The 25,618-nt window shown below is 38.8% G+C and overlaps 3 protein-coding genes across 3 annotated transcripts in view; 2 read left to right on the top strand and 1 right to left on the bottom strand.

Annotated features, from left to right (window-relative positions):
- The window catches only part of LOC105069494 (olfactory receptor 10J1), a 233,722-nt gene that overhangs the window by 179,608 nt on the left and 28,496 nt on the right, over positions 1–25,618 (top strand). Inside the window, exons 2-3 of the mRNA XM_010955612.3 lie at positions 17,566–17,646; positions 19,816–19,921. The gene's annotated coding sequence lies outside the window, so the exon portion shown is untranslated. The remainder of the gene's footprint in view (positions 1–17,565; positions 17,647–19,815; positions 19,922–25,618) is intronic.
- LOC105069497 (olfactory receptor 10J1-like) lies at positions 739–1,671 on the bottom strand. The gene has a single exon (XM_010955614.1). It carries the CDS (start codon positions 1,669–1,671, stop codon positions 739–741), a length of 933 nt encoding a protein of 310 aa, XP_010953916.1.
- On the top strand, positions 19,939–21,265 carry LOC105069579 (olfactory receptor 10J4-like). The gene has a single exon (XM_010955724.3). It carries the CDS (start codon positions 20,419–20,421, stop codon positions 21,163–21,165), a length of 747 nt encoding a protein of 248 aa, XP_010954026.2. The 5' UTR covers positions 19,939–20,418; the 3' UTR covers positions 21,166–21,265.

The raw sequence follows: 25,618 nt of genomic DNA, 5'->3' as shown, positions 1-25,618 counted from the left end.
CTCCAACACCTTGTCTCCCGATTTATTGACTTGTTGTGCAGCGAGCAGAACAAATTTGGACTCGGTAACAATGCCTCCTTCTGGGTGTGTTGGAGCCAATAAGTCCTTGTTTGAGTTTTTCAGTCCTTGTATGGACTTTTCTGATTGTTGTCGTCGCAGTCGTCAACAGTCACGGTGCTGGTTGGTGTGTCATTTAGCATACTAATACATTACAATGAGATAAATGAGACTCAAGGTCCACTGGAAGTCAAATCCTCCACCATCTTGGACTGGGTTCTAACCAGTTCTTGTTTCTTCTCTGCAGCTGTGCGCCCTGAGACTTAGATAAGAGTAATTGGTTTCTATTTGAGCGAGGGGTACAGGTATGATCCTAGGGGCAACAGCCTTGGTAACAAAAAGGAAAGTTACTTTTAATCAGAATGCCTGCAATCTAATGGACCCAGCAACACCCCCCCCCCCAAAAAAAAAATCTCCAAAGATTCTGTTCAGTCATGAAAGTTTTAAAGGGAAATGAAAGAATAATCTCAGTTAATTACTGGGATGGGTGGTCAGAGTCATTGCCGTCCCCCAAAGCCTGCAGGCTTGTCCTAATCAACTGCTTGAGCCTGCTCTTCTGTGACTCAGGGAGGCCTGAAAGACTTCAGCTTTTCTATAAACAAAAGGCAGGGTTGGTGGGGAGCAGGGGAACAGAGTCCTGCTCCCTTTCACATGCACACCTATTTGGGTAGTGATTTCATCTTAGGTAAGGAATTTCCTACCCACCACTCTCTGCAGAGCATCCTGGACTTCTTTGTTTCTTAGACTGTACACAACAGGATTTAGTAAAGGTGTTATAACAGTGTAGGTCACTGAGATCAGCTGATCCTGATCTTTGGTGTTCTCTGACTTGGGCTTGAAGTAGGCAATGGAGGCACAGCCATAGTGGACGATGACCACAGTGAGGTGGGAGGCGCAGGTGGCAAAGGTCTTCTTCCGGCCCTCAGCTGAGGTGATCTTGAGGATGGTAGAAATAATGAGGATATAGGAGATGAAGAGGAAGGTGGCAGGGCCTGTGATGGCCAAGAGGCTGATAATTAAGGTCAGGATATCATTGATGATTGGGGTAGCACAAGCCAAGTCCAACACAGGTCGAACATCACAGAAGATATGCTCAATCAGTGAGTCACAAAAGGGCAGTCTGAAAATGGCCACAGCCTGAACCAGTGAGAGTGAGAACCCTGTGGCACAGACTGAGGATGCCAGCATGGCACAGACCCTCCACTTCATGATGATTAAGTAACGAAGTGGGTTGCAGATGGCCACATAGCGATCATATCCCATTACTGCCAACAGAAGGCAGTTGGTGATGGCAAAGCCAAGGAAGAAAAAAAGCTGGGTCCCACAGCCCTCCAGGGAAATGGATTGGCTCAGGCCTACAAGACTGGAAAGCATGCGTGGGATGATGACCAGGGAGTAGAAAGTCTCTGATGTGGAGAGGACACTTAGAAAGAAGTACATGGGGGTGTGGAGATGATGGTCAATATGGATAATAGTCACAATGATGACATTGCCAGCCAGAGTTAGAATGTACAGGGTGAGAAACACCACAAAGAGTGTGAGCTGATGTTCTTGGAAGCTTGAGAAGCCTTGGAAAATAAACTCTCTTACCTCTGTGTAGTTGGCAGTCTTCATTGAAGAGTTTGGGTCTGAAAGACAAAGAGAAAGTCAGCACCATCTCTTGGCACCACAGACTACCCTGCCCTCTGGTGAACACATGGTCCAGAGCAAAGATTCAACACCCCAGAGACTCAGTTCAAAACTTCATGGATCAACTGCCTTTTCCAAGAACATGGTGACTAGGTCCTAGAACTAGTAGTAAAGATACAAGTAATTTGAGCAACACTATTTGAAAGTTTGAAGTAAAACATTCTTTTTAAGTACTCCTAGGTCATTTAAAAAATGGAAACCTATATATATGGCCCATGAAGTTGGCCTCAAAAATTTCTTAAAACTGGATTTTCTTAAAATGTAGGTGACAAGTCTCAGGCTACAGGGTGATTAAGTTAGAAGTTGTCACAAAAAGGAACTTAAAAATTTGCAGATATTTGATAATCTAACCAATGGTTCAAAGGGAACTCTTAATGGAAACTAGAAAATATTTAGAACTAAACAGTAATAAAAGATTCACATACCAAAACGTGCTGTGCACATAGAACATTATTAGAGGGAGGTTTGTCATTTAAAAATACTCATTTGTTGCAAAACAAAACAAAGGGGCTGCAAATTAATGAGTTGAGCATCCATCCTAAGAAGTTATAAAAACAACATAAAAAAGAAAGTAGAAGGAAAGAACCCAATAATGAAACAATGTTAGCAATATATAAAAGAAAGATAAACTAGACAGTGTCTGTAGGGGTAAAAGTTTATACCTTTAGGTAAACTGCTAGAAAAAGTGACCAAGAAAAACAAACAAGGACATAAACTCTAGTATGAATTAATAAGGGGACACAATAATAGAAGTTTCAGACACAAAAAGATGAAAAGTGACATTGTAAACAACCTTATCTCAATACATTTTTAAACTTCAACAAAATGGATACAATTCTAGAAAAAAAGAATTACTTACCAATATTGAATCAAGAAGAAGAAATTTGAAAACTTTAAGAAATAAAGACGTAGTGAAAAATCTACAATAAACCTCTAGGCCAAGAAAAATTTACCAGTAACGGCTAGAAAACATTCAAGGATAAATAAATCTCAATCTCAAACTATTTTGGATAATAGAAAAAGATGGCATTTCAGGTGAGGCTCTTGGCCATTTTGGCAAGTTACTCAGTTTTCCTGGGTCTCTCCCATGTATATACATGTTATTAAATTTTTGTTTGCTGTTTGATTTTCTCTTGTTAATCTGTCTCAGGTCAGTTTAAATTTTTTTAGACCAGCCAGAAAAACCTAGAAGGGCGGGGGAAAATTTCTTCCTCCCTGACCAGGGAAAACTCCCCACCTCATTTTATGAAGCCAGAATTATCGTGACACCAAATTTTTCAGGCCAATTTCGCAGATATAGATTGCAAAATTCTTAAGCAAAACGTCATCAAACCAAATCCAGCAATGTATAAAATGAGTATCTGACCAAGTTGATTTTATTTCAGAATGCAAAGTCTGTTTAACATAACGCAGTCCAATTATATATTTCCTCAGATGAATTATTTAAAGGAAAAAAGACATGATTATTTCCATAGCTGCCAAAAAAGCATTTTTAAAATTCAGTGTCTACTTAGGAGAAGAACCCTTGGTAAACAAAGAATAAAAGATCTTTAAGCTGATAAAGCATGTGTACAGCAATCCTTCAGCCAGCGTATCCTTAGAGGTGAGAACTGAAGGATTCCCTTTAAGATAAAGAACAAGATAAGGGTGACTGCTTTATCCACTTTAGCCAGCCCAGTAACGCAAGAAAAAGAAATTAAAGATACAAGGACTGAGAAGGAAGAAATTCTTTACAGATGATGTGATTGTGAATATAGAAAATCCAAGAGAAGCTACTGATAAACTCCCTTAATAATTCCTATAATTTAACAGGCTTTCTAGCACACAAAACAGGAATTTTATATGAGAGGAAACAGGAATGGCATGTAAACAGACTTTTAAACATCATTAATAGCCAGGGAAAAATAAGACCACAGACCATCTCGCACTTACCAGACTGCAAAAAATCAAAAACCATCACAGATATAGAACAATGGAAGCTCCAGTCCTCTCTTGGAGGGAATGTAAATTGATGCAATCATTTTGGAAGCCAGTTAGATATTACCTATTAGAGCTGGAAATGAACATGTCCTATGCAATTCCACCCTTAGAAAAGCTAAAAAGACACAGGCAAGAGGATTATAGCAAGTTTATTATTATGGAAACATAAAATTGAAACAAACCATGTTTTTCAAAAGCAGAAAGGATATTTAAATTGAAACAAATTCTTACAATGAAGTATTACAGAGCATTGAATGAATTCATTAGAAAGCAGGGGTGGGCCAACTACAGCCCACAGGCCAGCTGTTTTTGTAAATAAGGCTTTACTGGAACACAGTCACACCCATTTTTAATGCATTATGTATGACTGCTTCTGCACTATAACAGTTTAAAGAGTGGCAACAAAGACTGGCCTGAAAAGACTAAAATATTTACTAACTGATCCTTCACAGAAAAAGTTTGCTGACCCCTGTTAAAGGTCATTAAAGGGACTAATTACATTGTCACAAGTCAACACGGATGAATCTCAAAAATCATAATGTTGAGTAGTAGAAGCAAATCGCAGGTTATACACATTTGTGTGTGTATTCCATTTAATGTTCAAAAGAAGATGAGATTAAATCATATGTTGTTTAGAGATAACAATATGATCTTTAAAACAATATGTTCTTTAAAACAGTATGTTTCTTTAAAAACATGGGAAATTTAAAACATGGAAATTATTTAGCCTAAACTTCATGATAGTGACAATTTAGCATGTATTTGAAGTATCTGAAAGTATTTGAAAGGAGCATTTTTGAAGCTTCTAGGTTTATGGTGATGTTCTATTTCTTAGCTGGGCAGAGGGTACCTAGGTATTTGTTCTGTCATTTTTCTTAAAATGTACATTTGTTTTATGTACTCTTTTTGGTGTATACTGTATCTTACAATGAAAATTTTAGTGTTATACATCAAGAAAAGTGTTCATCAATTGTTAAATGGAAGAAATATTACAAAATAGTGAAGGTCATATCATCCCAACTTTATATAACATTACTCACGTTAATGTGAATATGTACGAGAAAAAGACTAAGCGTATGTAAGTGAATGAATCTATGTGACACTTGTAAACATAAACTAATACTAATACAATATTATTTTTGAAAAATATATTGTGCAGCTTTTAAATGATGCATGTGAAAAATTTTTAATTCAATAGAAAATAAGTTAAAAACTAGGATACAATATAGTATACACAGAATTATCTCAACTGTATGAACATATGAATACAAAGAAAGCTAATGTAAATCATGTAAATGTTAGTAGGGCACGATTCTGCAGGGTATAACTCTGGGTAAATTTCTACTGTCTCCTGAATTTTCCAGTGTCCATGATGAATATGTACTACTTAGGAACTGGGGTGGAGGATAGGTTTAATTTTTTTTTTTAAGCCTCCCTTAAAGGTGGTCATTCTTACCACCACCTTTCCATCTAAGTATATCCCTCCATTCTTGGTCTGTCAGCATCTCATTCATTCTTGTATGATGCCACCTAACACGTTCAATTGAAATTACTTATTATCTACCTTTTCAACTAGACTATAAGCTTTTTGATGACAGAGATCATACCCAGAACCTAGCCCAATATTTGCCATATCTTAAGCTTTTGGTAACTGTGTGTTAAATGAACCAATAAATGAAGTAATGCTCTTGAGGTACTTCCAGTCTGGAGCAGGAAACCCATACCTCTGCCAGACAGACAGACAGACAGACAGATAGACAGATACAGCAGCACTGCCTTGGGCACATGGGAACCAGGACAGAGTATTGAAGTGAGAACTTAGTCTCAGTTGCAGAAATTGGGAGACTGCTGGAGAGAAAAAAAAAGAACATGAAAGGACAATCTAGGAATACAGGAGGAAGCATTATCATTAAGAAGGGATATAGATAATTAATCTGGGGTTAGTTTTCCAATCCTTAATCTGACTTTCGGTGAACATCTCTTTTCTGCAAACAGCTGGTGGAACATGATACGAATTTTCTGCATTTTACAGTTTCCTTTATTCTTCAAAGTGATAATACATCTACTACTCAAAAATAACTACATGGTAGAAATGTGAGGACACTTAATTCCGAGAAGGAGAAAGGAGTTGCCTAATATCACATATTTAGTTCATGGCAGAGATAACTTGGGAACGCAGCTCTCTTGGCCTTGTACTCGGCGTCCGGTGCTCTTGAGAGATCTCAACATCTGGGAGGAAGACATTCTATCTCAGCTGAGATACTGACACATGTAACACTGATACACAGAACTTTCTCAAGGAAGACATAAAAAAATTAAAGAAAAAAAAACCCAGAGGAAATCACTTTATCTTGTCCCAGGTTGTTTTGCTGTCTCTTTGAAGAGACAGGAACATGGACTTAATAAGTATTACCGAATTTCCTTTTAGTTCTTAACATAGCTGCTAGTCTCTGGTGGAAGGGCAAAGCTCAGAAGAAAACATTATTTCCTCTATTTGTTCTGCTGTACATCTAGCATCTATCTGTCTAGAATCTCCAGCTCCAGCCCCATTCACATCCACATTGCACGTGCGCAGACACACACACACAGATTACGGCAGGCGTATTTCTCTGGAAGTAGTAATCTGGATGCTCTCATGTTACATTGCTGGATGGGAACAGGACTAAGAACCTGACCCAAGGTGGAGCATAGCAAGTAAGGGGAATCAAAGCTGCATACAGACCTCAAAAGCTAATGAAGCAATATCTGAGTTAATTAGTAAGTGAAAATGCAAAAACATACTATATGCTACCCTATTAAGACAGGCTGCATAAAGTAAAGCTTAGAAATTACCCTACAAGGAAATAAAATACGTGCTCCCATTTTTATAGGTGGAGAATTTGGGAGCTTAGGATAAACTACTTGTCAGACTCACATATCTTGTCATCGACAAGATCAGGTGTGAAACACAGTATGTCTGACTCCAAATCCTACATGCTTCCATTGAATGAAAATTCTGCTGAATGAATATTCAGGAATGAGGCTCAGGTTAGAGGGGAAGGAGACAACAGCTATATGAAAAATGCCTGATCCTCAGCCTTATTCACTTAAAAGATAACAGGAACATCAGTGGTACTTCACAACTCTGGGATTATTGTAATAGAAAAGAACAAATCTGACTCCATGTTTTCGGTTTTAATCCTGTGCTCTGTTTCCGAGGCTTAGTCTAGCTGGTTCTACATCTTTTGTAAAAGAATTTTCCCTATAGCCTGAAATACACAGGACAGCCTATTCTCAAGGCTCTAACCTTTAAGGATATGAACACTTTTCCATTCATATAAAGATAACAAGTTGCAGCATAGAAAATAACATTTGTTTTGTTGGAGGTTGACAGGGACGCCATGACCTGACCCACGTGGACAGCTGCAAGAAAAGAGGATTCTAAGAACAAAGAGTTCCTACACCAAGAAGTTAGTAACAACCAAGCATACCCGCTCCTCTTTTTAGTCTAAAAGGAGACTGAATTCTGACTTGGGGAAGATGGTTCTCCAGGACATTAGTCTGCCAGCTTTCTGAATAAAGCCGGTATTCCTTGCCCCAACACCTCGTCTCCTGATTTATTGGCCTGTCGTGCAGCAAGCAGAACGAGTCTGGACTCAGTAATGTTACAAAGGTTTTCTAATCTGCTATCTCTCCTCTGTCATTTTAAACAGATTCTTCCATCATATCATAATGAAACTTAGGAGAATATTCTGTTTCACTGTGTAGGCACCTGTTCTCAATCAGCCATCATGCAAGACACGGGAAAGTTTGACACTCTAATATTTAAGAAAATCGTCCGAAAACCAGAATGAGAAAAGGAGAAACAGTAAATTTTAAAACAATTTTCGTCTTTTTTTTTTTCTTCCCCTACCAGCAACCACTTACTTCTTGCAAAGTTGGCAAAGGAGACGAGAGACGTTCTTTTAGTTGCTGGTGCATCTGAACTTTAAAAACAAAACAAAACAAAAGGAACAAATATAGGAGGCCTTTAAGGGAAAAATTGAAAACTCCAAGCCTAGGTGTTCAGCATTTCCTGGGTGTCAGAAGGAAGCTTAGGGTGGAGACCAACTTAAGACCCAGAGCATTGCAACCTCTGGCCTGAGAGGATCCTCCTACAGAATGGAAGCCTCTTGAAGCCACAAATCCAAGAACTCTGTTTCTTCCTGAAAGAGAGCCAGATCCAGCTAATCTAGGCCTCTGGGGACTTCCCCCTGAGAATCATTCCAGGGCACCTGGGGCAGCAGAGAAAGCGCCTGAGGCTCTGTCCCAGGGGCCCGATTAGGAACTTGGGCAATGAGCAGAACAAAACTCTGCCCTTGGTTACTGACTCATCCTAGAAACTGAAATGTGTTTTGTTAAAAAAAACAGTGAACCCAAATGAAATGTGCAAAATAAAATACATATCAGTTATTCTGTGCCTGAGGATTATTCCTTCATTTAATGAAGCAACAAATATAAGTAAACATCAACTTATGTTCCATGTACTATGCTGGTATTGGAGGTACAAGCATGAGTTTAAAAAAGTCATGGTATTTACTTTCAGAGCTTATCAAGGAGGGAGGCATATTGAGCTGTAGCTAATCCATTGGGTATCTTTGTGAATTAGAAAAAAAAAAGGGCCTCTCTTGGTTAGATGCAGCCCAGATGCACACCACTTGGTGAGTAGACAGTATATTTTTGTAACTACTTAAGGCGTCTCTTCACACAGACAGAAGGAGCTCTATACCAGGATGTATGACTTGTCAAGTGGACTGCGGACTAGATTTTATCCTTCACTCTCCCTCTTGATTAGCTATCTTTGTGCATAGCCTACACACCAGGGAGGTCTCAAAAAAATAGTCTTGCAAATAGATACACTGTCACAAACACAAATAAATGCTTTAAGGAAAATTTTAGGGTCTTATCAGAGCATATGATAAAGGAGAGGAAGTTTTGCTAGTCTGGGGGAAGTCTTGCAGTATTTTTCAGAGGAACAGTGTTTGAGCTGGGATCCTTAAGATGAGTATGGGTCAGCTAGGTAAAGTTAAGAAAGAGAATTTAAGGCAGAAAAACACGAGTGAAGGATTTGATAGACCCATGGTAATTACTCATTCCAAGATCTAAAAGAAAGACCAGTTGTGCACAGACGATCTGAGGGAGAGGTGAGGTTAGAAAGCAACAAGGATGAGGTTGTGCAAGGTTTCGTACCACTTCAAGCTTGTTATAAGGCTGATGTGGAGCCAGAAAAGCTTTTAAGGAGGTGAAGAGCACAATCAGATGTGCATTTCCAAATGTCTGATTGCAGTGTGGAAAATAAATAGGTGAAGAGTAAATTTTCGAAGCAGAAGGGTCAATTAGGAGGCTGCTGCAGTTCTCCTGTGGCAAGAAGATAGGAAGTACAACTAGAGGGTAGAAGTAGAGATGACTTTGGCTGCCCCAGTTCTGACTTGGGTAATATGGTTCTCCAGGACATTAGTCCCCCATGTTCTCTGTCTGCTGGCTTTGCAAATAAAGTTGTTATTCCTTGCCCCAGCACCTCATCTCCTGATTTATTAGCCTGTCATGCAGCGAGCAGAATGAGTTTGGATTCGGTAACAATATGATAAATCTCAATCTCGATAAAAAAATTGACTCTGAGTACATTGTATCTACGGGGTCATAAGGCTTTAGTGGCGCAGTTGCTTGCACTATCTTGGACTGACTTCAGAGCCGTCTCTTGTTCCAGGCGTACTCAAAATTGACAGTATCACGGCCTACCCAGGAAATGGGTTGAAGTAGCAGATGTGCAATATGTTGCCAATATGTCTGTTTAAATAATACATTTGGAAATGGGAAAATAAAGCAGAATGTTTGGGAATCATTGGTCTTACTGTGAAATGAATTCAGGCCAAAATTCCATTTTTTCACTTGACCTTCATGGGTTTCCAGGCTGAACTGTGTTTTCTATCCAGGGGATAAGTGCCCACTATTCTTCCTAAGATATATCCCTTATATTCAGTCACCCTAGCAAATAGATGCAAATTTAGAATAAGTTTGTACACACGTTTCCTAGGTTCCTGATGGTTTGCATTAGGAGTCTTCTAGGATCTGTCCCTAGTTGTGGATCAGGAGGTAATGAGAGAAAGTGGATCAGACAGAACTTGTCATGATAGTGGCAAGAAGAGACCAGCAGCGCCCTTCTGCAAAAAAACAAGTAAAAAACAGAATGATATAGTACAACAATTTCAAGGCACTAGATACTGACCAAAGGCAGATAACAAATTAAGAAACATTTATTCTCAAACACTGTTAGAATTTCAGATAAGAGTAGCAAGAATCTGTGGCCTTTTTGTCTTGGGATATAACCATACTCGTCCTCAAACCCCTCCTCCACCCCTAGTTCTTCAGTGAGTCAGAATTTTAGTTTTATCTATGAGGCTGGTGGTAAAAACCATCAGCTTTGGTGTCAGAGGACTCGGTCTAAATTCACAGTGGAGCTTGGGCAAAACCCTGCAGCTTTGCTGGCTTGGTGTGACACTACGTTGGGAATGGACAGTGAACACCCACAGCTCTGCTACTCTGATGCTGTGGTGTTGGTTCTGGGAGAGCAAAAAATAAGCCATGTTTTTAACTGGATGATCTTAAAACTAAGAGAGCAGTAGAAAGACCGAGACAAGTTCCCCACACATCTCCGGCTACATGGAAACTACAGATACACAAGGGAGACCTGAGAAATCCTGGCTGAAATGGAAATCTAAGTGAGACCTTAGAACTGGCTAGACCTTTGAATGCATTCCAGCCTGCACACAAGTTGATCAACAGAGAATAGAGCCTTCCGGGCTCTGGGTGTTTGCATATAAACTCTGCCCAAACCATTAGCTACGCACTGAGCTGTGTAGTCACAGGGAACCCCTCGGGAACCAGGCTAAAAAATAAAAATAATTACGAAACTAAGCTGACATCAGCATCCATACAAAGCACGTTCTGCATTTAAGTTGAAAAAAGTAATTTAAAAAGAACAATGATGACATTTGACAATATAAACCTTCCAGAGTTGCAACAATATTTTCAGTTATTGAACAGATAGTATAAGTTATGTAAAGAAATAGAAAAATGTGATCCAAATTCAGGGGAAAAAGCGGTTAATAGAAGTTGGTTCTCAATAGGCCCATATATTGGATTTAGCAGTGATGAAAGTGTATTTTATAAATATATTCAATGAATTAAAGGAAACTATGTTCAAAGAATTAAAAGAAAAATGTGATGGCAGTGAGTCCACAAATAGTAAATCTCAGAAGAGAAATATAAGCTGTAAAAGAAGTGAATGCAAATTCTAAAGATGAAAACTATAGTAGCTGAAATGATACAAACAGCAGATTTGAGATGGCAGAAGCAAGATCAGAGAACTCGAAAATCAGTCAATAGAGGTTTTCAATTAAAGAACAGAGAAACAAAAGAATGAAGAAAGGTAAAGAATCTCAGAGACCTGTTAAAAGTAAATTTTCCATCAGAGGTATAGTGGGATTCTCACAAAAAGAGGAATAAAAGAGCAGAAAAAAATTGAATATATAATGACTAAAAACCTCCAAATTTTGCTGAAAAACATTAAATTAATAGATTCAATAATCTCAATAAATCTTGAGTAGGATAAATGCAAAGAGAATTATATGCAGACACATAATAGAGAAACTGGTAGAAGCCAAATACAAAGACGAAATCTCAAAAACAGCAAGAGAGAAGTGACTTGTCATGTACAGAGGGAAAAAAAAATGTGATTTACAACTGACTTCTCAACAAACAACAACAACAAAAAACAGTCAAAACTGAGGCCAAAAGACAATGGAGTGGTATTCAAATTGAGTAACAGAAAATGTTTTAACAAAAAATTCTATCTCGCAACAATATCCTTCAAAAATGAAGGCAAATGTGTACTCAGATAAACGAAGACTGAAATTATTTGTTGCTAGCAGACCTACTGTACAAGAAATACAAGAGGAAGTTCTTCAGGCTGAAAGGAAGTGACAATTGACAGTAACTCATATCGACAGGGAAGAATGAACAAAACCAGAAATGCTACCCATGTAACATATGTAGGTGATAATAAAGGAGTGTATGTGTGTGTATATATCTCTGCATTTCTATTTTCTTCTTTTAGTTTCTTTTTGAAAAACATAACATTTAAAGCAATGATATAATTATAATACTGTATTTTGGGATTTATAAAAATAAAGGTGTAATACATATGACAATGATAGCACAAAGAGAGAGGAGGAAATGGAGTCATATTGGGGTAAAGTTGCTATATGTCTTGGAAATAAATCTGTATTAAGATGAACTAGATTGTGATAATTTATGCATAGAACAACCACTTAAAAACCTAGCTATAAAATCAACAGAGAAATTAATATGGTACAATAAAAAATTTTAACAAAGAAGGCAGTAAAAAGGGCACAGAGGAATGAAAAAAAAAATGAGACAAAAAAACCCAGCAAAATGGAAGACATTAGTTCAGTCATATCATTAATTACATTGAAAGTGAATGCATTAAATCCTCTTATCAAAGGGAAAATTTGTCATATTGGATTTTAAAAAGTAAGATCCATCTATGTGGTGTCTACGGGAGATACACTTTAGAATCAAAGACACAAATACTTTGAAACAAAAAGTTGTAAATAAACATGGTAGCCATTAGAGAGCTGATGTGGCTATGTTAATTTCAAACAAGATAGACTTTCAGATAAAGAATATTGCAAGAGATAGAGAAATATATTTAATTATGATGAATCAATATGTTAGAAAGGTATAAATGTATATGCACCTGACAAGAGAGCCCCAAAATCCCTGAAGCAAAAACGACAGAATTGAAAGGAAAAATAGGTAGTTCATCACTTATGGTTGGAGAATTCAGTAATTCAATTTTAGTAATTCATAGAACAACTGAACAGAGAATCTATAAGGATATAGAATACTTGAACTATCAAACAACTTGACGTAACTTTTATGGAAAACTCCACACAAAAAGATCAGAATACATATTCTTTTCAAGTTTATATAGCACATTTTTCAGCCTAGACCATATGTCAGGCCACAAAATAAGCCTCAAAATTTTTAAAAATTGAAATCTTCTTTAATGGGTATTAACATAAAGCAGTAACTTTCTTTTCATTAGTATTTTACTTTTTTTTTTTATTTTCAATCTTTCTGTATCCTGATAATTAAAGTGTGTTTCCTGTTACCAACTTTATTTTCCTATCATCTGACAATCTTTGTCTACTAAATGAATTATTATTTTACATTTGATGAAATTTACATTTTACATTTAATGAAATTATTGATTATATTTGGGTTTAAATATAACATGTTAGAATTTGTTTTCTTTTTTCCCACTTTTTTTGTGTGTACCTTTCCTCTCATCTTTTTGCTTTATTTTTGAGTAATCCAGTATTTTTATTGTTTCTTTCCCTTTTTACTTGTTACTTTTACATCATTTTAATGGTAATTTTAGAATTACATTTCAAGACTATATGAAACCTTAATTTATCACCATTTTAATGTTATTATTTTGTAATTAATTCTATAAATATTTTAAAGTTAATGACTAATTTATTATTACATAATAATTAAGTATAATATTTATATTCACTCATGCATTTATCTTTTCTGTTATTTTAAAATTTATTTTGGTTACTTTTTATTTTTGTTTCCATCTAGAGTGAATTTTCCTTTTACCTGAAGAACTCCTTTTTATATTTCCTTAATGTAGGTCTGCTGGTGATGAATTCTGTTTCTTTCCATTTCTAAAAATGCCTTTGTTTTGCTTTTTTTTTAACGAAGATTTTCTCTGAGTAGAGAATTCTCATTTGGCGTTCATTTCTTTCAGCACCTTGAAGACGCCATTCAGTTGATCTCTGTTTTCCGTAATTGCTATTAAAAGTCATTTAGTAGTCTTACTATTATTCCTTGAAAATAATGTATCTTTTTCCCTTTAACTACTTTAAGACTTTTTCTTTTTAGCTTTTAGCTTTATTTTTTAGTTATTTTATATGATATGCTTACATGCATCTTGTGTGTAGGTGTGTGTGTAAAATATATCCTGTTTGTAACTCAGAGTTATTCTTGAATCTGTACCTGAAGTTTTCCTCAGGTTTGAAAAACATGTGACTATTATTTCTTCATAGATTGCTTCTGATGTTCTATCTCTCCTAGCCAAGTAGAACTCCAATTATACATATGCTAGACCTTTTAACTGGACTCCATATACCCCAAGTATACTCCATATACTTTCATATATATGTTTTTTTTCTATTTGTTTCTAATGTGCTGTTAAACATTCTATTATGTTCTTAGTTTCAGTTATTGTATTTTTCACTTAAATTTTTTTCCCAACTCTCTGTTGTGGCTCCACAATTTGTCATCTGTTTTCTTCAACACAATAAAAATTGCATTAGTTTTCATTGCTTCATAACAAATCACAGTTTTTTCCCACATGTAGCATATCTCTGTGTTTTTTCTCATGTAAAGCAAATTGCCACAGATTTAATAGCTTAAAACAGCTCATATTTATTATCTCACAGTTTTCATGGGCTGGGTGTTTGGCATGGCTTGGTTGAGTCCTCTGCTTAGGATCTCAAAAAGTTGAAGTCAAAGTGTCAGCTGAGCTGTATTCCTTTCTGGAGCATGGTATCCTCTTCCAAGCTCATATGGTTCTTGGCAGAATTAGTCCCTTGTGGTTATAGAACTGAGGTTATCAGCTGCCAGCTGCAATTGCTCTCAGTTCCCATAGAGGTTGTCCACATTGCGTGCCACATGGCCTTCTTCCCAGCCCTTCCAAAACTTGGCAGCTTACTTCTTCATGGCCAGCAAGGGAAGATCTCTTGCTCCTATTCGCTAAGGTGGATTTTTATAGCTGTAATATAAGCATGGGAGTGACATCCATCACCTATGCCTTATTCTGTTGAGTAGAGGCAAGTCACAGTTCTGCCCACACTCAAGAAGATTATACATGGATGTGACTCATTGAAGGTCACCTTAGGTGCATCTGCTATAATCTGTTTATCCTAAAGTTGTATCTGATCATTTTAATAGTGATTTTTTATGGATCTGTTTCTATGGAATGCTTTTTTTTCTTCTTGATTTTTAGTCTTTTGGTGTTTTCTCCTGGTATGTTTGGTGCATTATTGTTGCACCCTGGACACTCTGTATTAGGAGTTCTCAAAATTTTCCTGAACAGAGCCAGATAGATTCAGGATTTATGGATTGTGAGTCTGTACTGAAACTACTAAATTCTGCCATAGTAGCATGAAAGCAGCCGTAGGTAATATGTCAGTGAATGAATTTCGCTATGGTTTTTTAAAACTTTATTTATGGTCACTAAAATTTGAATTTCATACAATTTTTATGTCACAAAATGTATTTTTCTTTTGACTGTTTTCAACCATTTAAAGATCTAAAAAACCATTATACAGTTTGCAGGCTGTGCGAAAAACACTGGTGGACTCGTAGGCCAGCAGGATGTAGTTTGCCTACCTTTGTTCTAAATGGAAAAAAATGTAAAGATAAATTGAGGCTTTATGTTATATTCTCTTCCTCTGGAAAAGATTTTTTTTACTTCCTGGCAGGTAGTTAGACCAAAGGCAAAAGCATATTAAGCAAAACTGAGCCGGTTTCAGTCTTTGTGAGGGTTAATTTATTTCCATTTTACCCTTTCACGTAGTCTGTAGGTATATGAAGACTGCAAGATGCTCTGCTCATCTTTTCAATCTTTTGACCAAAGACTACAAACAACAAATTATAGTTTCTTGAGGAGACTACAAAGAAGAGGGTGTCAGGCTAACATTTCCACATATCTCTTCTTTCTGGAATCTTGGCCCCTCAACTCTTTGCTGATTTAGAAACTGTATCTATATCATACAGTCATTATACCATCATTCTAGAGATGAAGGAGAACTGATTCTTTCCTACAATTTTGTAGGGATGTGAAGAGTAGCAGTTCTTTTAGTTAGCCTTAGTTTCTTCATTTGTACCTTGGGGATAATAGTATTTAAAGGCATATATTTACTTGATCATGTTATTGTGAGGTTACATAAAACAATGCTGAAGGAGGCAGAGTGAGAGACAAGATCTGGTTAGCCATTACTGTCATCATCATATTCATCATAGTATCGTATCATCACTTGTAGATGAATAGAGGCCCAGAACAATGTCTGTCGAAATACTGATCAAGTCAGTGGCAGATATGGAAACTAAAACCTGGATTTAAAAAAATCACCAGTGTAATGCTTTTCTCACCATAACCGAGGTGCCTTCTTAGATTGCTATCACTAGCAGTGCTGCTGTGGAACACAATTTCAAACGAAATTCAATCTGACCCATATTTATTGAGAATTATTTCATGTCCGGAATTGTGCTAGTATGACTTTGGAAGCTGAACTTTTGGGGGTTAAGTTGTGGTTTTCCATTTATCAGCTCAGTGTCCTGGGAAAGTTATATAACGTCCCAGTGCCTGTTTGCTGAAAACAAATAATGCTACCTGTTTTTAGGATTAAAGTAATTCATATATGTGTATTGCATAGCTTGGTACTTTGCATGTAATAAGCACCTATAATAAGTATTAGCAATTATTTTTATTAGTGGTAGTGGCTGTAGGTACCCTGAGAGAACCAAAGATAAATGAGCATCTATCTAAAGATGTTTACAGTCGAGTTAGAAATACAAGATCATTGCAAAGAAAATGATTAAAGAATTAAAAATATGTGACAGTTGAGTGTTAACCTTTACATATTTTAGGCTCCTCACACTCATTAACAATTTTGTGGACAATGGATAATAAGATGGGCGTAGAAGGTGAAAGATGACGTGGCAAGGCTGAGGTCCTGGTGGAGCTGAGCTAGGGGCTCCTGAATAATGTAGGGTATGTGGTGGGCAAAGAAGAGATGAGAAAGATCAGTTTATAAAAGTTCTTATAACAAATTCAAGGACTGGGCTGGTGATTCTGCCCAGAGACTTTAATCTGACTTCAAGTGCCAGAATATCTGAAGGTCCACCCTCCATGGACCTGGCAGGAGTGGTCCATGCTTAACTCTGCTTGGCTCTTGTTGCTTCTCTTCTGTCACTTATGAAGGGTCACTCCACAAGGTCTAAGGCCCCCCTCCTTTGGCGCCAGAGAAATGGACAGAAATGGACAGAAATTGACAGAAAGCATGACATGTATCTTAGCAAGACCATGGCCCACTGCAACAAAATTTGAAATCAGCCTTTTCTCCCTGGAGATTTCTCTTAATAGCCAAAACCTGTTAATCTTGAGATTAGGAAATGTACTGCCTGAGTAATAAGGTCCCCAGGTGCCCTACTGTTTGGGTTGTGTTTTCTGCCATTGATCACTTGGGAGTAGTCAGTGCTGTTTTGGGGAAAGAGACCCAGGAGTCTGGGACAGATAATCTGTACCTTACTAAGCAACCTCCAGCCAGAGATACTGCTTTGTGACCCAAAGAGGAGCTTCTTCCAGGAAGAGGGGCTGTGAGAATCTAGAGGAAATTTATGTAACTTTGTCCTTCATTTCCAATCTCGGGCACTGGAAGAGTGGGATAGGCGTTCTCTCTTTAGTTCTTTTAGGTGTTGTGTTCTGAGAGGTACCTAAAGATTTCCCATTGAAGGGGGAATTCCCATTAAGCTCTGCTCAGTAAGACATTAGTGACCTTCAGATTTAAAAAAAAGTGTAGACTATTTAATAAAATAACAAGTTTTTACAAAATGGCCTAAACTTAACTAAATGATGGGTTTTAAATAATAACAGGAAAGGCATTGATAAAGATCTGGGAAACATTTTATAACTTAATAAAAAATCCATATCTATTATCACAGGCAGTCACATTTCCAGTGTGGGGGACGCGACTCTCAGGCATAAATACGGCTCTGTAGAAGACCCGAGAAACAGGCTGCTTGGTGAATTTCACTTCCAATCTAAGCTCCATGAGGCCAAGGGCCATTTCTGGGTCATTTTTATTTTCCTAGTACTAACATAGTATTTGTACTTTGGGACCACTCAACACATTGAACTACTGAAAAATGATTTTGCTTGGATTTGAAGCAAAATTTTATTTGTCACAGGAAACAAACAAATCAGGTAACTATGAAATAAATAAGTTCTCTTCACTGGAGAAAAAAAATGTAAATAGTATATTCATCCATGACTGAATCAGGAGCAGGCTTTATTTTACTTTTTAAGAATTTTATTATAACTCAATAAAAAAAGTTTTAAGAAAAATTTTGGTCATTTATTTTAAAGAAAGAAAGGATAGTAAAAAGTCTAAAATCAAAGACATTATCTGAATTTTGAGGTTTCTGTTCTTCTGTACCCTCCCTGCTTTTTTTGTCTCTCATCTTTGCTTCCTACACGCTAGATGAGTAATCCTGCTCTTGCCAATGTTTTTCATTTCTCCATCCCACTCTGCACCCCTTTACTGATTGTTCTGTTAGAGTCTCCCACATCGTGGTGCTGGGATAGAGTCTTTTAAGGTGTTAACAATTAGAGCTGATTAATGGTCTGGAGGAGGAAGGAAACAGAAATATTCTAGGCTACCAGCATGAGTAAGATTGTCTGGCCAAGGAAGTGGAATTAAATTAAACAAATAACCTGGATGAATTTCAATTCAAGTGTGCAAGTATAATGAAAACTGTGATTTTATAGTGGTGGATTCTAAGCAATTGCTTATAACCCAGGACCACAATCTAGAGGTCGCTACAGATGGGTCCCGGGTATATTAGCTGGGTGGGCTACTGTGACCTAAGGGAGAAGTAAAATGTTGGGCATCTTAAGAAGGGGATTAGAAGCAAAACTGAAAATCTTACTCCACCTAATTCATACCTGTGTTGGGACAGTACGTGCAGTGGTACATGGTTCTGGTCAACGTACCTCAAGAAAGATGTTCAAAGAGCACGAAAAAGTCCTTATGAGCAATTGGGAGAGAAATGATAAAATTTATAAAATCAAGGATAGAATAATAACAGGCTTGTTTACACATCCTAGAATGCTAGGCTGAAGCCTCTCTACCCCATCCTTCTTCTCTTAGATATTTAAACTGGTTCATTGGTGGAAAATTAAAAGAAATAAGTACTAATAAAACTACTGTTTGTTAAGAGCTTCCTGTGTGTGCTATGAGTGCTATGCCAAAGACTTCAAAGACATTAACCCATTTAACACTTATGGCAACTCTATGGAGTATTACTGTATTTCATTTATAAATGAGTTTAAATATTATGCTTAAAATTTAGAGGGGCTACTGAAGGAATTTATGCAGGGGAGTTTCATTAGCAGACTTTTTTAAAAGAATGTCAGAAGACTTGGACTAAAGCCAACTGAAATGAGGGAGATTAGTTAGGAGACCATTGCAGTCGTCACAGAGAATGATGATGGTGGTTGGGAGTTGGGTGTTGGTGGAAAGCATGGAGAGGAGGGGACAGAGTGGAGAGAATTTCAGGAAGCACTTTCTTCAGGATGGAAAAGGGAAGGGAGATAATGGGAATGAGTCTCAGCTTCCTGAATGGAGGTACTGGTTAAACATGGTGGGTAATCAGGAGTAGATACAGGTTTAATGGGAAAGGTTAAATCTACTCCAGGATAGTCTGAGCTCATGTGGAGTAAGGTCATTTCTATCCCCATCACAACTTGGAATGTGCAAAATTGAAGTAAAAAACAGAACATCTGGTTCTGATTAAATGAATTTTATCTTTGCTCTGACACTGGGAAAACCCATTCCCTACTTGAAAGGACCTGAAGGGGTATCCTCAGATTTATTCCATCCTCTCTCCTACCTTTGGCTGGAATTTAAGGAAATAAGCTAAGTACCTGCATTGCCTTGTAGATCATTTTTCCTGATCTTAGAGGATATTTGGTGCAAGGCTTGCTGAAGGAATATCTAGAACTGCTCCCTTTTTGAGTCTTTCATGATCACAGTAGATTTTAGTGCAGGGCTTAGGGAGGTGAAGGCTAGGACCTAGAGTTCCAGGGAGGAGAAGTCATTCTAGGACCTTCGTGGGGCATTTGCTATTTACAGTGCATTCTGACAGTGTTGAAAGGATGTCAGCCTTAGATATCTTTTGTCTTTCACTTAGGTCACTGTTCCTCATTGGATCCTTAGGGGACTTAATCAAGAGTATTGAGAAGGGACCATAGAGCTGGACTTCTTCCTTGACCTGGACTCACCTCGTCAATGGCTGGGTAATTATTTCCATAAATCTGCCTTTTTATATGTCTCGACTTTCCTTCGCAGATCTGTCTCTACCATGAATCCCAGAGTCCTGAGTAACACTTCTGTAGTTCCAAAGAAGAGGGTGGGAAAAGGTGATGGCTCTGAGCCACTGGCCAGCAGCTGAACACTGATGATCTTTGATGTCTGAGGCATTGCTCAAAGGACGGACACACCCTTTACTGAAGGCCTTGGGCCAGCCTACTCTCTTTCATGATTAACTCATCACGCCTTTCTTTCCTTTGCCCAGCTCCTTTAAACCTAGACCTCCCTCGGTGCCAAAGCCCAACCCCACTGCTGTGACTGAGTCCTCTTTGAAGGTTTCTCCAGCTTTGGGTGGCAGCACGGGCTTGGCTTTTTTGTTGTCTTTCTAACTTTATACCTGCTGACTCTCTCTGGCAATGTCATCATCGTGACTATTATTAGCCTGGACCGTCACCTCCATACTCCCATTTACTTTTTCCTGAGCATGCTGTCCATCTCTGAGACATGCTACACTGTGGCCATCATTCCCCGTATGCTTTCTCGCCTCCTGAGTCCTCAGCAGCCCATTTCTATCCCATGCTGTGCCACTCAGCTCTTCTTCTATCTCACCTTTGGTATCAACAACTGCTTCCTGCTCACAGCTATGGGATATGATCGCTATGTGGCCATCTGCAACCCCCTCCGGTATTCTGTCATCATGGGTAAAGAAGCCTGTGTCCAGCTGGCATCTGGGTCACTGGGAACTGGCCTGGGTGTGGCCATTGTCCAGGTAACATCTGTGTTTGGCCTCTCCTTCTGTGATGTCTTTGTCATCTCTCACTTCTTCTGTGACGTGAGACCGCTGCTGAAGCTGGCCTGCACAGACACCACTTTCAGTGAGATCATCAACTTTGTTGTCAGTGTTTGTGTCCTTGTTCTACCCATGGGCCTGGTCTTCATCTCCTATGTCCTCATCATCTCCACCATCCTTAAGATCACTTCAGCCAAGGGTCGAAAGAAGGCCTTTGCCACCTGCGCCTCCCACCTCACAGTGGTCATCATCCACTATGGCTGTGCCTCCATCATTTACCTGAAGCCTAAGTCCCAGAATTCCCTGGGGCAGGACAGACTCATCTCAGTGACCTACACTGTCATCACTCCTCTGCTAAACCCCGTTGTGTACAGCCTGCGGAACAAGGAGGTCAGAGATGCTCTGTGCAGAGCCGTGGGGCAAAAGCCGCTCTCCTCTTAGTGGGGAGACTTTTTCTTTCATGTCATAAGTATGTATTAATTTTAATGCTGTTTCAATAATGCCTTTAAGTATGGGGTCAAGAAGAATAGACTACATTGAATTGGATGCCAAAACTGGAGGCTTCCATTCGGGCCTGTCGTTATTCTCTGTGCCCTCCTTCAGAGGATAGAAAATGACTTGGCATACACCTAAGAATGTAGAGGAAGGATTTACCTGCCTGAGTCACTCATGTCCCTGTTCTGTCACACACACATGCACACATCTACACCCACCCTGAGAATGTAGTGGGTTATACAACTCCACTAAGACATAAAATCCAGCAGAGTTCTAAAAAGCTGCTGAACAAAGGGCTTGGAAACCACCTCATAAATACTTCCATTGTTGTTGAGGGTGCAGGAGTAATTTGTGCAAAATTTTAACAAACAAATGAGGAGACACGTGCATGTCCTTGCCTGTGGACGTTGAAGGCTTTCTTGTAATCTGTTTTTGCTGCTTGCTAATATCCCATCACTGCCTGGGGGATCTTCAAAAGGTTGGGTACACACTTTCCAAGTGGCTACAACTGCCCTACCTGGCCATTCCTGGGAATGAGGAGTGCACACATGGCAAAGCAAAAAATCATCAGCTGCTGAGAACACAGAGGTGGGTCGTGCATTGTCCCAAGGTGCCTAGGTGAGAACAGTCCAATTGGAAAGGAAAGCGTGCTGGAAAGGTCAGTGCTTTCCATACTTCCAGAACAGGAGAGAAAGAGGATGGAGGTTGGAAGGAGCCAAGCAAAATCATAGTTTCTTTTGCAGGGTAGACCTAAATCTTGGAAATAGTGTTATAAAGTTAAGCACTTTAACTACAACTTCAGAAATTATTTATTAATGAGCAGAAGTCTGAAGCTTGACTTAACTGAAAAAATGGTCCAGTAAACTCCTAAGCCTTCAGAGGTTAATCTTCAGAAATTTCTTCTTAGATTCTCCCAACTTAAAACCTGAGTTAAAAAACAGCATTTCGTGTCTGAGCATCACAGAAGGAGAAAGCGTATGCTCTGTTCAGAGAAGGATCCTCTCTCCCTCATCCTCCCCTTCCACTCTGGCTTTCTATACTGAGGAACACACATAACTTGAGTTTCAAACCCAGCTCCTGCAGTCTCCAGAATTCAGCTCATCCCTTAGAGTGACCCTGCAGAGGCAAGATATCACTTGTGAGAGTGTCGAGAACTTAGCTGGGTGCTGAGGATGGGACAAGCCAGTGGAAATTAACAAATTCTCTAAGTCTAGTTAACGTGTCTTGCTTTGCAAAAGATAAATAAATAAATAAAACAAAACCCTGGCATGTGAAACGTGTGCAATATGATCAGAGATAAAAGATATCTTTGCCTTTGTGACTAGATTTCTAGAAATGATAGTTCACTTCTGCGAGGATAGCCCAGAAAATTTTCTTTTTTTTTTTCTTTTTTTTTTTTTTTTCCCTAGTAATGCTGCTTAGTCCAGATAAAGCTGTTAGGTAAAGGTCTGATGACCAGTGTTGCACTCTATTCTATTTGAAATTGTCTTTAGTGGATGCTCAGGACCCACACATTCATTCCCCCAGCTGCTGGGAATGTCCTGGGCTGACAGCTCTCGGTTGAGCGCTGCTTCAGAAATTGCCCTTAGTACCGAGCTACCTCCTCCTAAGTCACACCCCCTTCCCATGGGCAGGCTTTCCAATGACTTACCTTTCTCAGGGTATTGAGATGGGTACCCTTAATCTCAGTTTAAGATGATTATGGCAGGCCCCACCGGCTCCAGGGCTGTGGGATGATTTGAGGTTTCTGCTGTGACTCCATCACACTTCAGCTTCCCCTCTGCCCAGTTCTGCTGCCTTCACTCCCACCTGGGTGTTGGTGCTGAGGGCACTCCCTAATAAACTTGTTGCTTTCAAATCACTGCTTCAGGATCTCTTTCCTAGGGAATCCCAATCTGCAACACTTTAGAATTTCTAGAGCAGTGGTTGGCCAGTGGAGAACCCAAATTTTCAACCTTGATATAATCTAATGAAGGCAGAACGTCAATGATTCCTATATTTTTATTTAAAAATAATTTTATCCTACTAATTGAACGATATCTACTGTGGCTCAGTTTAGTCTGTGGCAGTACAGTGTCACTTTCTTGGAAACTGGTTAAAAATTTTGGATTTTTCTCAGAATCCCCAAGAGTCATTATTTTGTCTTCAAAAATTTCTCTAGAAACAAGGGAGAGTATAGCTCAAGGGGTAGAGCACATGTTTAGCATGCATGAGGTCCTGGGTTCAATCCCCAGTACCTCCTTCAAATATAAATTAATAAATAAACCTAATTACCTCCCCCTCATAAAGGGAAAAAAAATTCTCAAGAAGCAATTTCGTTGTCATTGCAGCTGGGTGCCCTTACCTTGCAGTGACATTGCTGAGCACTCTCAGTGATAATTTGAAAATTTCAAATAACAGGAAAGCCTAAAAGTGAGCGTATGTTATCCCAATTTTCAAGAAGGGGAAGATTGTGGGTGCCATCAGTGATACAGTGATCCTGGACACATTGATAGAGTAAAAGTTTTGTGATGGGAATGTCATGGAAACTGATAAGGTGCCAGTTAAGGACTTGGGCTTGGTAGGTAACTGTCCAGAGCTGGGTAGATGGCTAAGGCAGGAAGACACTACTACCCTCCAAGGTTCTCTAGGGACTCCAGCTGGCACGTATCTCTGCCATTCTCAACGTGGAGCTCCCGTCTCTGGACTCAAGAAGATATCCCTGTTGTTCCATTTCCCATTTGATGAGAAAACAGAAAGAGCTTCTCTTCAATTATCAGTTTCCCAAAATACCAACAAGGTGTACCTCTCGTCTGAGTTTTCACTCTTGATGTGGCTGAGGAGATTTGTCTTCCATTGGCCACTAGTAGAGAGCTATTGACTTGATTTTCAAAAAACCAATCCCTAATTATTACTGGAAGTTCATGACAATTTGTGGCAGCCAATTTGGACCAGCAGTCTGAAATTTGCTCTGTGGGCTGGCCTAGACCAATTTGGTAAGAGATTGGAGGTAACACAGGAAGTCCCAAGAGTAAATTATTTTTATTCTGATCATTTGTATAACAAACATACTCCCTCTCTGGCATTAATAGACTTTGTGTATATTAAAATAAAAAGACACCTTTATAAATACTGTATTTGGGGGGGTGCACAAAATACTGAAGACCTGTGTTTTTCCACATTCCCTATGGAACAGATTATGAATATCAAGAAGAAAAAAGGTCAAAATAAACTGTAGACATAAATCTGATACAAACTTGAAATTTGGACACGTGGAAGAGCACCGTGGAGCGAGAGGCCAGTGTGTGGAGGAGGAAGGACAAGTTCACACTGGAGCTTCTTGGGGAATGCGTTCTGAGCCTTTGTGCCTGGAGAGTCACCACAGAGGAACTAGGTTCCCAAATAATGAATGACAGAATATTTGGGCTCAGACGGAGCTTAGAGACCATCTAGTCCAAACCCCACTTGTTACAAAGAAGAGATGGAATCTCAGCCTGGCAAGTAACTTGCCCCAGCCACACAGTTAACAACAACTCAAACATCCAGGCTTGTGCTCTGTTCCATAGCCCTTGCGAGCTGGGAGGGAGGATGAAAATGGAATTAAAAATTGTAACCACCTGTACTTACATAATATTGTACATCAACTATACTTTTTTTTTTAATTATAACAAGAGCTCAGAAAGTCCCTCAGAAGATGTATCTCAAGTTTATAAAGCCTGGGCTTCCTATCTCTGTTAAATCTCTCTCATTGCTGAACTCTCTGGGCCACTTGGACTCAGACCAAATAAAAGAGTAAGAAACTTGCTCTCTAGCCTCATGCATAGCTGTGTATAAAACACTATGAGACTGGGTATTGTTAATGAATGTTCTGTAAGACTGTAGTCCCAAGTCTGTAACCTACAATAGACCTCTTGTCTTTCCTCAAGGGTAGGGGAAGTGTCCAGGAGCAACACCAAGGCGCTTCCGACAGGGACTTTCCCTGGCCTGCTATTGCAAGAAAAATCACTTCTCCAGGCTTATTTATGGGAAGCCAAAGGACAAGGCTGTTCACTGCGAATCTGGTCATTTCTTATGTCTCTGAAATGATTTTTTTTAAGTGGACAGTATTAAGGAGGTTCATACCAGTGTTGGGGCTCAGAGCAGGCTGCCCCTAAATATGCCACAGTGGCACATTGATTATTTTGAGTTAAAGTTACTTAAGAAATAAGTGGTCAATGCAGGAGGGGCACTCTGACCCTCCTTTCTGTCTCCCTGAAAGTAGGAAATAAATCTCTCATATGAAGGATGCACTTCTTGCATTTGGAGGTAGGACACCCTTTATGCGAGAGAGGGAATTTGGGGCTGAGAAGCTGATATAAATTGAATCTTGTTACTTCTTTGATTCACTCCCTTAGGCCCAAATGCTGTTTAGATTCTTCAC

Source organism: Camelus bactrianus, chromosome 21 (assembly GCF_048773025.1).
Source record: "Camelus bactrianus isolate YW-2024 breed Bactrian camel chromosome 21, ASM4877302v1, whole genome shotgun sequence".
Taxonomy (NCBI): Eukaryota; Metazoa; Chordata; class Mammalia; order Artiodactyla; family Camelidae; genus Camelus; species Camelus bactrianus.
Note: the sequence above shows the minus strand (reverse complement) of the source record. Positions and strands in the feature narration are given on the sequence as shown.

Bases quoted from the DNA above. Each gene is read 5' to 3' on its own strand.
- LOC105069497 (XM_010955614.1), bottom strand. From the start codon at position 1,671: ATGAAGACTGCCAACTACACAGAGGTAAGAGAGTTTATTTTCCAAGGC.
- LOC105069579 (XM_010955724.3), top strand. From the start codon at position 20,419: ATGCTGTCCATCTCTGAGACATGCTACACTGTGGCCATCATTCCCCGT.